The sequence below is a fragment of the Cucurbita moschata genome, unplaced genomic scaffold (genome assembly GCF_002738365.1).
Source record: "Cucurbita moschata cultivar Rifu unplaced genomic scaffold, Cmos_1.0 Cmo_Scf00006, whole genome shotgun sequence".
Classification (NCBI taxonomy): Eukaryota; Viridiplantae; Streptophyta; class Magnoliopsida; order Cucurbitales; family Cucurbitaceae; genus Cucurbita; species Cucurbita moschata.
Genome location: NW_019268522.1, coordinates 5,517,669 through 5,531,207, shown reverse-complemented (window position 1 = coordinate 5,531,207; position 13,539 = coordinate 5,517,669). Strand labels below are relative to the sequence as shown.

General features: G+C 41.3%; 1 protein-coding gene and 1 non-coding gene across 2 annotated transcripts; one reads left to right on the top strand and one right to left on the bottom strand.

Moving 5' to 3' along the window:
* Positions 1-3,177: 3,177 nt before the first annotated feature.
* On the top strand, positions 3,178-3,558 carry LOC111443838 (ribosomal protein S7, mitochondrial-like). The gene has a single exon (XM_023081664.1). The coding sequence runs from the start codon at positions 3,178-3,180 to the stop codon at positions 3,556-3,558; it is 381 nt and encodes a 126-aa protein (XP_022937432.1).
* Positions 3,559-9,481: 5,923 nt separating this feature from the next.
* Positions 9,482-9,555, bottom strand: TRNAF-GAA. The gene has a single exon. It is a non-coding gene; the product is annotated as a tRNA-Phe (tRNA).
* Between the last annotated feature and the right edge of the window lie 3,984 nt (positions 9,556-13,539).

The following is a 13,539-nucleotide window of genomic DNA, read 5'->3' as shown; positions in this document are numbered from 1 at the left end:
TATTTGATCAACAAGAATCATTGAAGCTAGACATGATCGATCTTGCTTCTGGAGTGATTCGAATCTCAAACAAAGTGTTCTTGGCTTGAGATATTCGATCTACAAGGTAATCCGAATCTTACTCCCCTTGTAGTGATTCCCATATCTTATCATTTTGGTATCAGAGCTTCAGGCTCAAGATCGGATATATGTTTCCTTTGCGTTTCTTTTCAATTTGTTTTTTTCTTTTTAGTTTTTAATCGACCAAAAGTTCAAAATTCAATCTTTGCTATATTTACAATTTTGAGAGGTGAGAATGAGAGCTTCATTTGTGTAAACAGAGTGGCCTAAAATTTCCTTGAGTGTATACAAGTGAGAGAGTGTTGTGAGGTCCTTTGTATTTCCATAACTTATTTTTTGCAGCAAAGTTTCACAAATAGATTCGAGGACGAATCCTCTTGAAGAAGTGGAGAATGATATGAACCAAGAGACATGATTCATACAATATACTTCAATGAAGATGTGAAGAAAATATTGTCAAAATTATCAAAAGAGGTTGCAATTCATGTCACATTGAAGAGGAATGAAGTTTGATGGTTATAAATTTTGGGTGGGTTATAATTTAGAGTAATTTAGAATTATTGTATTTTAAGACTTTTTATTTAATTTCGGTTACATTTACATAATGGCTAATTATGGTCATAAAGTGTGAATGTTACAACTTTTGAAATGCCTTTAATAGTTTCATTTTGAGGCTATATAAAGCCATGTATGTTGTATTTGTAAGGTAGACTTGGAAAATATAGTAAAAGAAGCATTTGTGCTCTTCTTTAGCCAATGGCTATTTGCAATTCTATGTAGTTTAGGTTGCATGTAGAATCATTCAAGCTAGACATGATCAATCTTGCTTGTGGAGTGATTCGAATCTCAATCAAGTGTTCTTGTCTTGAGATATTTGATCAACAAGAATCATTGAAGCTAGACATGATCGATCTTGCTTCTGGAGTGATTCGAATCTCAAACAAAGTGTTCTTGGCTTGAGATATTCGATCTACAAGGTAATCCGAATCTTACTCCCCTTGTAGTGATTCCCATATCTTATCATTGAGTCTTTCCTCCCCTGGCACAGTAGCTCTTTTCTTTCAAAGACTGTAAACTCGACGAATTCATCTTTCTTGCTTTAGTCTTTCCTAACTGTTCTGGATAATGCATCGAGAGTCTTGACTGACTGTTCCAGCTCGGCTCTCTCATTCATAAGGAGTTTCGGCTTTCAAACACAATAATGCCTACTAACTCCTGAATTGATTCTTGTTTCGGCTTTCCTTGATCTTTGGCTTTTACCCCGAAGAAATAGGAAGGAAAAGTAGTGATTGAGTTTACCGAGTTCCATCAGGTTTAGGTGAAGGAGCTTGAGGTTGAGTCTGACAGTTCACTCTCATTCATCTTTCATTTTCTTCTCCCAGGAAAGGAGTTGAGTCTGCTGACAGTTAACTCTCGAGTAGTTCAACCCTTGTTTACTGTTCGAGAAAGAAAAGCAAAGATTCTTCACCGAGTTTACTGTTTAATCAGGTTCAGTAGTTTAGGAAAGAACAGATTCGAGACCGTAAAATAGCTTGACCCCCTTTACAGTCTTTGAATAAATAGGCGAATAAGCGAAGCTACAAAACCATAAAGAATAGGGAGAGGAGTGAAAGAAGGTTCCGAAGGAATATAATATCTTCTTCTGTGCGTCTTACTCAATCTTTCCTTTCTCCTTTTCTTTACTCGAAGGGAAAGTGAAGGGAATATCTTCTTCTTCTTCTTCATTGAATGAATAAGGTAAATAGAGAGAGGTCATAAAGGTGTTCCTGATAAGCGCCTACAATGCTGGAATTTGCAAAGCTAGAGGTCCTTCTAGAATCCTTGCAAAACGCTCACAGAGAAAGCTAACTTAACGGATTGATTCCAACCAAGAGCTGGTTAGAAGATGAATGACTCTTAGATCGAACTTGGAATCTATGATGGTCACTCTTAGATACCAAGACAATTCACTCCAGAATTAGCTTGATCAAAACTAATTCAATGAATCGGTTTAAACATCAAACCTAAAGCAAGATTTGAAAAAGAATAACACCAAAAGGGTATCAAGAAAACACAAAGGTTTTTTCTGTATTCAACCAAAAATCTCTCAAACATGAGTATTACATGCCTTTAAATAGGTCTAAAAGGTAACCCTAACATAATATGGTTCAGCCACCAATCACTAATAAATGCTATTAAATACAAATTGAAGAATATAAGGCAATTCATACAAACTATTAATAAATGCTATTAAATATAAAAGGAAGCAAATAAAGCATTAATAATTTCCTTAATTGGTAATTCAACTACCAAAGGCAAGTCTTCTAATTATTTTCCAATATCAGCCACTCCATTATCTTCTTGATTTGATATGCGAATGTTATAAAGATTTTTGGGCACAAAAGTCCTTGTTTCAACCGGTACACTAGCTAGCTTTTGAAGATGCAATGTATAGGCCTCTTGAATCTTCTTAACCTTGCTTCTTGTAATCGGTCCTTCGGGTACATGCACGTGATCAGTTGTTGGATTCATATCAGTTCCGGTTTAGGAAATGGAATTGTGAAACCGACAGGTGAAGGAAATGGAATTGTGAAACCGACAGGTGAATGAAATGGAATTGTGAAACAGATGAATGAGCGAAGCAATGAGCTCAACCGAGAGGGAGAGGAGCGAGAGAACATGACTCGAGACAGTTTCGCACCACAGAGTGGGAGTTCAACCACGAGGTCAAAATGAGAAAAGAGAGACCAACTCGTGAGGACTAGAAGGATTCCGGTGCACGAGCCAGAGGATGTGAGCCGCGCAATAGATATACTTTGTTTTGGTGGAACGAGTAGGGATCTGAAATTCCTCGCTCGTAAACAAGCCTCCATTGAAATGAGAACTCTCGGTTCTGGATGGAATTGGAAACCGAGTTCCAACAACTATTTCCACCCGATAGAGGGTGAATGTAGGTGTAGGCCAGACCGCTTGGTTCGGTTCGAGGACCCGTTGGTCAAAGGGTAGGTCCTGATGCCAGGACGGAGCTGTATGACAGGAGAGTGTATACTCTAGAACTTAACTCCGGGAGCGAGACCCTAAAGTGAAAGAAGATATTATGAGTGGTCAACTCTGAAAAGAAAGATGGAAAGAGGGGAGATGGCTGATAAAGATGGACAGTTACGATTGCGTAATATCAATTTCTCGGCCTCGTCATCGAAAGCGGCTTCCAATTGCTCGGAAATTCTCAACTATATGGGCGGCTTGGATGGTGAGCAAAAACAATTGATCAAGAAGTTGGTCAACTTTCGCATGAAAGAAGGTAAAAGAACGAAAGTTCGTGCTATTGTTTATCAAACTTTTCATCGCCCAGCTCAAACTGAACACGATGTAATCAAACTGATGGTTGACGTCGTAGACAATATAAAGCCCATATGCGAAGTCGAAAAAGTAGGAGTAGCAGGTACTCTTTATGATGTCCCTGGAATTGAAGCTTGTTCTCTGGAGTTTGATCCCCAAGAAAGAGGAAAATGGCTGTGATTCAATATGAAAAGGCCAGCACTCACTCTTCATCAAATATCGAGATGCATGGAATAATCAAGGGTTTTGATTCCAGGGGTCAGATTGGGTAGACAACTCCTTCAAGGCTTTGACTGACATTCCGAGGAAGACTTTCCCAGCAACAGAAGAAAAGATTGCTAGGTACTTCTACCGCATCAAAAAGGGACCTTCGAGCTCAGCTTTGTCATCTAGCTCGGGCTCTAAAGAAAAAGAGGTTACAACTAAGAAGAACCAACCTGAGGGGGAGCCACATCAAAAGAGATTAGAAACTAAATGTGAGCTGCAGTCTCACTCCTTGCAAGAAAAGGTAGTTGAATGTGTTAGGTGAAGAGAATATAGCACGTAGAAGCAACTAGAGGCGGCAGTTAGCTTAATGCTTGCCAGAGGGAGTTCTATAGCCCTTAGGATAAGAAGGTTTCACGATCCGATCTCTCACTTGAAGAAAGATAGCCTATAGAAAAAGGATGTAATGATGATCAAGTTCTTTTTGCATTGTAACGCTAAGACAAGACCTTACAACTAGAAAAAGGGGGGAAAATCACAAGTTCTCTTTAGTTGGGATCTCCTTGATGATCCTCCTTTCATCACAGAGGGGCAGAAGATGAGTTGGGAGTTGAATCGGGATTACTCTCACTCGTCCTATCCTAACTTCTCATATGTTGTGGGGATTGGTTGTCAATCTATGTTATGCTATCTCTGTATAAGTGAAATTTGGATGAACTCAAAAAGATCCGAAGGTATAAAGACCCACCCTAAAAGACATTATTCTTTTATTGGTAAGCAGATCCTTGCTTCGGGCAACTTAGGGCCTATTCAGATCCCCTACCTATGAATGAAGGAAGGTATGGTATTAATGCTGGCTTTCTCTCTGATAGAAAATCAACCATAGGCTAATTTCTTCCTTGGAAAAGCAAAAAGAAAGGGGACTGATTCTTACCAACTAGAAGCAAGCATAGCGCATAGGATTCCACATCCATATCAGAAGTGAAAAAATGATTCATTCGCCCCTCTCCTTTGTCTCGCTTCTTCGCCCCTCCCCTGAATTCAAAGAAAATAAGATGAGGCTTTTGCTATGCCACCTGAATTGTGTAGTTCGAGTTATCCCCTTACACTGGGAGTGCTGCTCAAGCGCACAGGTCTGGATCTTTCATCAGATGATTCATTCTCTTCTGGAAAAGGAACTACAACCTATGCCCACTAAAACCCACCACCCTTATACTATACCGCACCGTGCATAAAGAAAGAATAGACTCCACAAAAAAGGTTATATATACTTTGATCAATTCCTTAACTATTTCTAGTGGTCTTGTTTCCATTCCCAGAGTATTGGGATCAAAAAGAGGGCCTAATGCGCCCGGAACTATGGCAACGAAATGGGTCCGCGGGTCGGCAACCCGACTAGCTAAGAGCAACTCCAAGCTTGAGGAAGAATACGATCTCACTGAAGCAACCAAAGGAAAGCAAGGCCTAATTGCTTGCTGCACTTCACGCGCAGGAACGGATCTTAGCCAATTACCGGCTTAGGCTTTCTCGAGAGCACCAGTAGGCGCGGTGGATTGGTTCTCCCCTATTTTCGGGCTGCTAAACTTGGGTGGGTCTAAGCACGGGAAATGAGCCATGCAAGAGAGCGTTAAGCGAAGCAGGCGTCGGATATGTTTTGGTTTATCGAGTTGGTTTCTTTTTCGGTATGAGGGCAAAGTCAGACTTGGGAGTTCAAGAAGAAAGCTAGAAAGCAAGACTCATTCTCCTTCACCTATCGGTCTCATAGCTTCGGTCCTCGAGGCCTAGGAATCAACAAGATTCAAACATTGTTATCAATATTCTCTCCTTTCTTATTGTGATCGGAACTCAGACTAAGAAGAATGGTTGGGACAAGAAAGATCGACCATAAAAACAGATAAAGAGGATATCAAAAAGGGGAAAGCACTCTCTCTCACACAGTGAAAAAAAAGAAAGGTATGGTATCGGGCGAGGTAAGCCCTTTTTCAAGCTAATTTGGCTATTTCGCCCCGTATTCCCTTCTTGCCTTATTTCATTGAAGGAGGTCAAAGTAGCTCATGACAAGAGTGCCAGCCAAGTTCGTTGGCATGTAATGCCTTAGCGCAGGAAGAGATGCCTTGCGCTCCGTGGAACCATCTTCCTTTATTCATGCGGCGGAAGCTAGTGACAAAAGATAAGGCCAGCACAGTAGATGTCTTTACGGGACAGACGTGTTTGAGACTGAGTTAAGGATCTCTCCTTGTCTTCCAGGTTGGGCGCTATGCGGACGGATGGTGAGCCTGAATTTCCTCTCATAGCAGCTTGTGCTATACCCATATCTGATCTCCAACTTATAGCTCAGTTGAGTTCAGTAGTTGCTCAGACGAAAGTCAGCCTAGAAGGAATCTCATTGCCAATTTTGTGGTATAGTTTCTATCAAGTATGGAATTCTCTCCACCCACTTGCACGCTTACTAGATAGGCTAGCTTTGGTGTTTTTAGTGCTCTACTTGCAAACAAAAAGGGGAGGGACTTTTTCTTGCCTGCTTCTGCCGGTTTATCTCTTCACGAGTCGTCGGCTCTAGTCTAGACTTTCCCACCCACGGAAGTTCTTGGAAAGCCTTTAGAGCGGGCAGCACAAACCCTTTATTTTAGTCGGGCAAGGATGAACATTTGATGCTTTATCTGTTTTTTGGCTTTTGTTGTTCTTCTTTGGTTCCGGTAACCTGGTCGATCTACTTCACCTTTTCCAGAAGGGAGGTTTGGCGGTAACCTTAGCCCAGAACTCGATCTACGGCCCCGGTTAGGCGCACTCAAAAGCGCCATTGCCAACGACGGGTGCAATCTATGGTGCCTCCAAGGCATCCTGCCCCCTTCCAACCAAGTGATTCAAATCAAATAAGGCAAGTCAGAATCACCAACCAAATCGGAAACTCAATCCTAAACTTCGGAGTGGAAGATAGCAGAAGGCGGGCTGGATGTTGGCAAACGGGCATGAGAAGGCGTTCCCGGAGATCCTTTACTCAAACCCTGGAATGGAAACCTCTTCCTCGTTTTGCTTTTCTGTCTAAGGCTCTTTTGAAGTGGAATGAATGAAGCTAATGTGCACAGAGTTTAGATGAAATCCGGGTTGAGCTTAGGGCGTCTCTCATGCCACTACAGAATTGGGGGTTCGAAACAACTTTGACAAATTTCTGCAAGAGCTGGCGGATCATCCACTCTTCCCTGAAGCAAAGCAGGTTAACATTGAAAAGTTGCGTCACCTAGGGTTGTAGAAAATCAAATGAATTATAATTAGAGTGTAGCAGCAATAGCTTTGAAGATGGTAGCCAACACTAGGATTTGGGAAGGATATACATACATATTAGTGCGAGGAGAAAGAGCCTTCCCATTTTCTGTTCTAGACCCAGGAAGGAAGACTTGCCTTTTCCGCTATCACTTCCGTCCGACAGGAGACCTATGAATGCCTTGGCTCTAAGCCGTACGTACCACCTTTCAATACCATATTACGCCGCGCAGAAACTTTTTCTTGTTCTATGGCGTGCTTTTTTTGATGCCGCATTCATTGCTTTGAGGGATTGGTTGTGAGCAAGGAAGCATTGAGTTGGGCGCGTAAGGTGTTGGGTGGTGGGTTTTGGATACTGCTTTGATTGCTTTTCACCTCTTTCTATAATGTAATGAAGATTTCTTTATACCAGATACATTGATAACTGTAGACAGATGGATAGCAATGGTAGTGAAGAGCTTTCCTTTCCTAGGGCCAACTATTAAGGTCTCTTTCTTCCTTCTCCTATTCCTGTCCTTCCTGCTGCAGTTGATGGAGAAGCATTGAGCAAGGTAAGGAGTCAAGCCATTGATTGTTAGCTCAAATCTCTGCCCTTAGTATCTTCCTCCGCTCAGCATAGCATTGAGGGAGCAGCAGTGGAGTTAGTAAAGGTATATGCTGGTCACTTACAAGGCAATACCACTAGGGAGATCAAGCATATGTTTTTGACAATCGAGAAAGAGGAGGTTGCTAATGATGAAATATACGAAAAAGGGCCTCGAGGTATCCCGTAACCCTTCCTACCTCACAGGACGAGGGAAACCTGTAGTTGCTGATCTACTTGGTATTCTCGACGAAGCCTATATATACCCACATAAAGTGGGGAGACCCCTTAAAGCAACAAGCGAGAATGGCTAGGTTGATAGCAGGGTTAAAGAAAAGGATAGTATGAAAAGACTAGTAGAGATCTTCGACCTAACGCGGGAACTTCAAGCCCATTTAATCAATCTGCTTTGTACCTTATTGTTGACCGAACCGGATGCACGCCAGGCCCAAATTCTCTCTCAGTCACCCGGAGACGAAAGGCAGATCAGATCAGAAGTTTACGAATCGAAGAGAAAGCTGAGTTCTACACGCTTTGATTTTCACTTCGCTTGCCTACGGTACTTTATTCAGGATGTGCAACAATACGGTCTCAGCCGTGTATAGAGAATTCCTTTCTCATTTCCTTGGCGGATAACAAAATGAAATAGCTTCCCGCCCATCTTATGAGTCCATTCTTGTCTTATTGGTTTGTTGTACTATTCTGTACCTCTCTCGATTGATAGAAAGACGTTCGGGAGCTGAGAGGGCCTATCGTGAGGGAACTTTCCTTTTCCCGGTAGGCGAAGGTAAAGCGGGAGCTGCATATGTCCACGCTAATCAAGGCGGAGCGACTTCTTCTTTAAAAGAGGTTGGTTTGTTTTCTCGAAACTGTTATATCTGCTTTCGTTAAAACAAAAATAGGAGTTCTTGGTTTGTCCGATGTCGATTCGTATGGCAATACGGACTCGACTCAGGATGAGGATCCCGTTTTTCATACTGCTGGAGCCGAAAGAGCTGGTAAGCTATTTCGCTAAACGAAAGGAGCACGTATGGGTTGACCTCGTTACAAGGGGCGGGGGCCAGCCAAAGAAGGTCAATCGGACTCGGTTGGGACCCTTGATCCAATTCAGCTAGGTTCTTCCATGCGAGAATGTATGCATCGGTATCCTCTTCAAGACTGGTTGCTTCCTCGTTTTGTTTATACATTTGGAGAAACCTAATGAGTATACGTTTGGAGAACCCTGCTAAGCCCGCCTTTCTTACCCGGTGTGATTCAATCTTTCAGCTCAAACTTTCCTATCGTCGGAATAAGAGTAAGTACTCTTACCTTTTCCTTTTCTTGCCCGAGCCAAGGGATCATTCAGTTTCTACCAAAAAGTTCGCTATCTAGTTAGTTGCCGTAATCGAATGTCTTTCTCATTCGACATTCTCTCTTACCAAGCTCTCGTACTCGCCAGGGTTGAGGAGACATTTCGTGAGCTAATTGGGCTTCGAGATTGCGTGCGAAAAGAGCTCGCTCCGGTTCTGGTGAAGGAAAGGGTCTGATCTCTTTCATTGGAGCACACTGATGCCGAAGGAGTCTTCGGAACCGGTGGAGAGGCTATGATGATTTCAGGCTATTCAAATAGCATGACTGATACCACAAAGAAAGAAAGGGTATCTAAGTCACACCAGTGGAATAGCTTTTTAATAATAATTATCTCGATATATGATGCCAAAATCCTGCCTGATGACTGATAAGGTCAGGGGAAAGATAAAAGAATGACAGACAATTCTATGTGTGATAGAAAAGGAGATCATCCTCTTTATCAAGGTGACAGGATTCGAACCTATGGCCCTTTGTACCCAAAACAAATGCACTGACCAGACTGCGCTACACCTCGTCTCACCCCCCCGGAGCATATGGATCTACCCAATCGATGAACGCTCAAACCAAACTCGACCATTTTGGCACAGGGACGCGAGACCCAATCCGAGTAATCTACAGCTTTGTTTATCAAATCTACTTGTTTTGTGCTTCCTCTTTCATTTGAATTTCTAAATCAGGTCCCGGCTACGTGTCCTTTGGACCCTTTGCTTAGAAGTGGATTCGAACCACTGACACAAGGATTTTCAGTCCTTTGCTCTAACCAGCTGAGCTACCTGAACCCCTTTCCTAAAGTCTGTTTTCTTCAATGAATACGCCCTACCTTACCACTTAACTAGTAAAAGCCCTTTACTCAAAGAAAGAGTAGTTAGGGCTTGATTTGCTTCTTCGTCAAGTTTTCGAGTCTTGAAACTGCCACCTAATCTCCCAACATAAAAACTGAGAGACGCCCAGGGACTGGACAACCGGAGGGAGCTTGCTTCTCGAAAGAGGATAGGCCGGTCAAACAAAAACAAGGCGCAACGGGCTCTCCCTACACTCCTAGTCACTAAGTTGTGCTATTCCGTCCTTGGCTCCACCAAGACTTTCTCTCACGCACGTAATTTCGCCCACTACCGGTCCTAGATCCAAATTCATACCCTAGTGGTTTACCCGGCATGACAGACAGTTGGAGCTTTGATTGTAAACCCACCCTGTCTTTACCTACCCACCGCCCTTGTCTTAACACGATGCTCCTACTTCCTCTCAATTCAAGGAAGATCCCCAATACATCTACGATCAATTCAATCAAGCGAATCTTCTCACTAACTTCTCTTTCTTAGTAGACAGGGTAGAGAAAGAATGAATGTGCTTGGGAGTCCCTTACAACATTAGGAAAACAATTCAATCCCAGGGTAGAAGAGAACAAGAAAAGCTCGTACCAACAAGGAACAATCCTTTTTGGGGAAGGACTCAGGCACGCAGCTCTTTATAGATTCGGAGCACGAACTTGTTCTAGTGTCCATTCATTCAATTAACATTGGTACAGGAGGCAGTCTGCCGCGCACTCGGGACAAGATTGGTAAGCATACATACCTAGCTCAGCCATTAGAGTTAGAGTCCATTCACGGTTAACTTACCACCAACGAAGAATTTCTCGTCCCTAGGATATGTAGATTCATTAGTGACCTTAGCTTGGTTCAACAAGTCAGGTGTAGATTTGATAGTGAGAAAGGCAAGGGCAGCGAGAATGACCGCGGAGAATAAGGCTCGAGAGACAGACCTACTATTCCAACCCAGTGAAGGCGACGTCTCACTACTACCAGTACGAATTGCGTTGATTCCACCCCTACACTACCAACCAAATAAGGCAAGGTCTCCTGGTGGCAAAGAAAAAGAGGAAGCGCTCTTGTTGCGCGAACCCCATAATCAAGAAAGATGGAATGAACACAAGAATCTCAGTAGCAAGCCGTCTCATAGTCACCACTTGTCTGTCGTTTCAAGCTTTCAAAACAAGCAGAAAAACAATATACCCTTGTTCTATGCCCAGTTCAGCAGCTCGAAGTTTGTTTACTAGAGGTACGAGAGGAGGGAGATCTACGATAAGGCGGCACCTTGGTGACATTTCTTTTCTGTACCAAAACCATATGTCTCGGGACCACAAGGCGAAGACAAAAGGAGGGCATTTCTCAGCAGAAGAGCGCTATACGTTCAACATTTATCAGCTACAGCGGAAAGAAGACCAATAAGATAAGGTGGGAAAGGCTCAGTCCCTTAAAGCGTACGGGAAGGGTTGGTGTTGGCAGAAAGAGGCAAAGCCGAGAAAGAAGCGTGTCCGGTACGGGTTTCAGTAGTGATTTACTTGATCTGGTAAGCTTAGGTTAGTGGATTTGTAAGTTAATCTCGACAGGTTGAAAAGTTTCAAGCTTACAAAACAAGACCTAAGGAGTTTGGAGCCTTTGAGTTCTCCGCTGGTAATGGGAAGACTTCCCCATTGGAATGGTATCCGCTCGAGGAGCCTGTCCATGCCTGCTTATCTAGACCAAACAGCAACCTTTGGGCCTTTGGGCTGAGGCTCAAGGCGGGAATCAAGGGTATGGGTTTAAGGTTTGATATGAACCAAGAGACATCAATCATACAATATGCTTCAATGAAGATGTGAAGAAAAGGTTGTCAAAATTATCAAAAGATGTTTCAATTCATGCTACATTGAAGAAGAATAAAGTTTGATTGTTGTAAATTTTGGGTGGGTTATAATTTAGAGTTATTGTATTTCAAGACACTTTATTTAATTTCGGTTACATTTACATAATGGCTAATTATGGCCATAAAGTGTGAATGTTACAACTTTTGTAATGCCTTTAATAGTTTCATTTTGAGGCTATATAAAGCCATGTATATTGTATTTGTAATAAGACTTAGAAGATATATCAAAAGAAGCATTTGTGCTTTTTTTTAGCCAATGGCTGAGTTTCTTTGCAATTCTATGTAGTTTAGATTGCATGTAGAATCATTCAAGCTCGACATGATCAATCTTGCTTGTGGAGTGATTCGAATCTCAATCAAGTGTTTGAGATATTTGATCAACAAGAATCATTGAAGCTAGACATGATCGATCTTGCTTCTGGAGTGATTCGAATCTCAAACAAAGTGTTCTTGCCTTGAGATATTCGATCAACAAGGTAATCCGAATCTTATTCCCCTTGTAGTTGATTCCTTATCGTATCATTTGGTATCAGAGCTTCAGGCTCAAGATCGGATATATGTTTCCTTTGCGTTTCTTCTCAATTTGATTTTTATTTATTTTCATCTTTTTAGTTTTTAATCGACCCAGAGTTCAAAATTCAATCTTTGCTCTATTTACAATTTTGAGAGGTGAGAATGAGAGCTTCATTTGTGTAAACGTGTGTAAAAAGAGTGGCCTAAAATTTTCTTGAGTGTATACTCGTGAGAGAGTGATACGATAAGGAATCAACTACAAGGGGAATAAGATTCGGATTACCTTGTTGATCGAATATCTCAAGGCAAGAACACTTGATTGAGATTCGAATCACTCCACAAGCAAGATCGATCATGTCTAGCTTGAATGATTCTTGTTGATCAAATATCTCAAGACAAGAACACTTGTTTGAGATTCGAATCACTCCACAAGCAAGATTGATCATGTCGAGCTTGAATGATTCTACATGCAACCTAAACTACATAGAGTTGCAAAGAAACTTAGCCATTGGCTAAAGAAAAGCACAAATGCTTCTTTTGATATATCTTCTAAGTCTCACTTACAAATACAACATACATGGCTTTATATAGCCTCAAAATGAAACTATTAAAGGCATTCCAAAAGTTGTAACATTCACACTTTATGGCCATAATTAGCCATTATGTAAATGTAACCGAAATTAAATAAAAAGTCTTAAAACACAATAACTCTAAATTACTCTAAATTGTAACCCACCCAAAATTTACAACAATCAAACTTTATTCTTCTTCAATGTAGCATGAATTGAAACATCTTTTGATAATTTTGACATCATTTTCTTCACATCTTCATATAAGTATATTGTATGAATGATGTCTCTTGGTTCATATCATTCTCCACTTCTTCAAGAGGATTCGTCCTCGAATCTATTTGTGAAACTTTGCTGCAAAACATAAGATATGAAAATACAAAGGCCCTCACAACAATCTCTCATGTGTATACAACACTCAAGGATTTTTTTTTTAGGCCACTCTGTTTACACAAATGAAGCTCTCATTCTCACCTCTCAAAATTGTAAATATAGCAAAGATTGAATTTTGAACTTTGGGTCGATTAAAAACTAAAAAGAAAAAAATAAATTGAAAAGAAACGCAAAGGAAACATATATCCGATCTTGAGCCTGAAGCTCTGATACCAAATGATACGATAAGGAATCAACTACAAGGGGGTAAGATTCGGATTACCTTGTAGATCGAATATCTCAAGCCAAGAACACTTTGTTTGAGATTCGAATCACTCCAGAAGCAAGATCGATCATGTCTAGCTTCAATGATTCTTGTTGATCAAATATCTCAAACACTTGTTTGAGATTCGAATCACTCCACAAGCAAGATTGATCATGTCGAGCTTGAATGATTCTACATGCAATCTAAACTACATAGAATTGCAAACAAACTCAGCCATTGGCTAAGAAAAAGCACAAATGCTTCTTTTAATATATCTTCCAAGTCTCCCTTACAAATACAACATACATGGCTTTATATAGCCTCAAAATGAAAGCATTCCAAAAGTTGTAACATTCATACTT

What these genes read in the sequence shown, in the direction of transcription:
- LOC111443838 (XM_023081664.1), top strand. Translation starts at nt 3,178, where the DNA reads ATGGCTGATAAAGATGGACAGTTACGATTGCGTAATATCAATTTCTCG.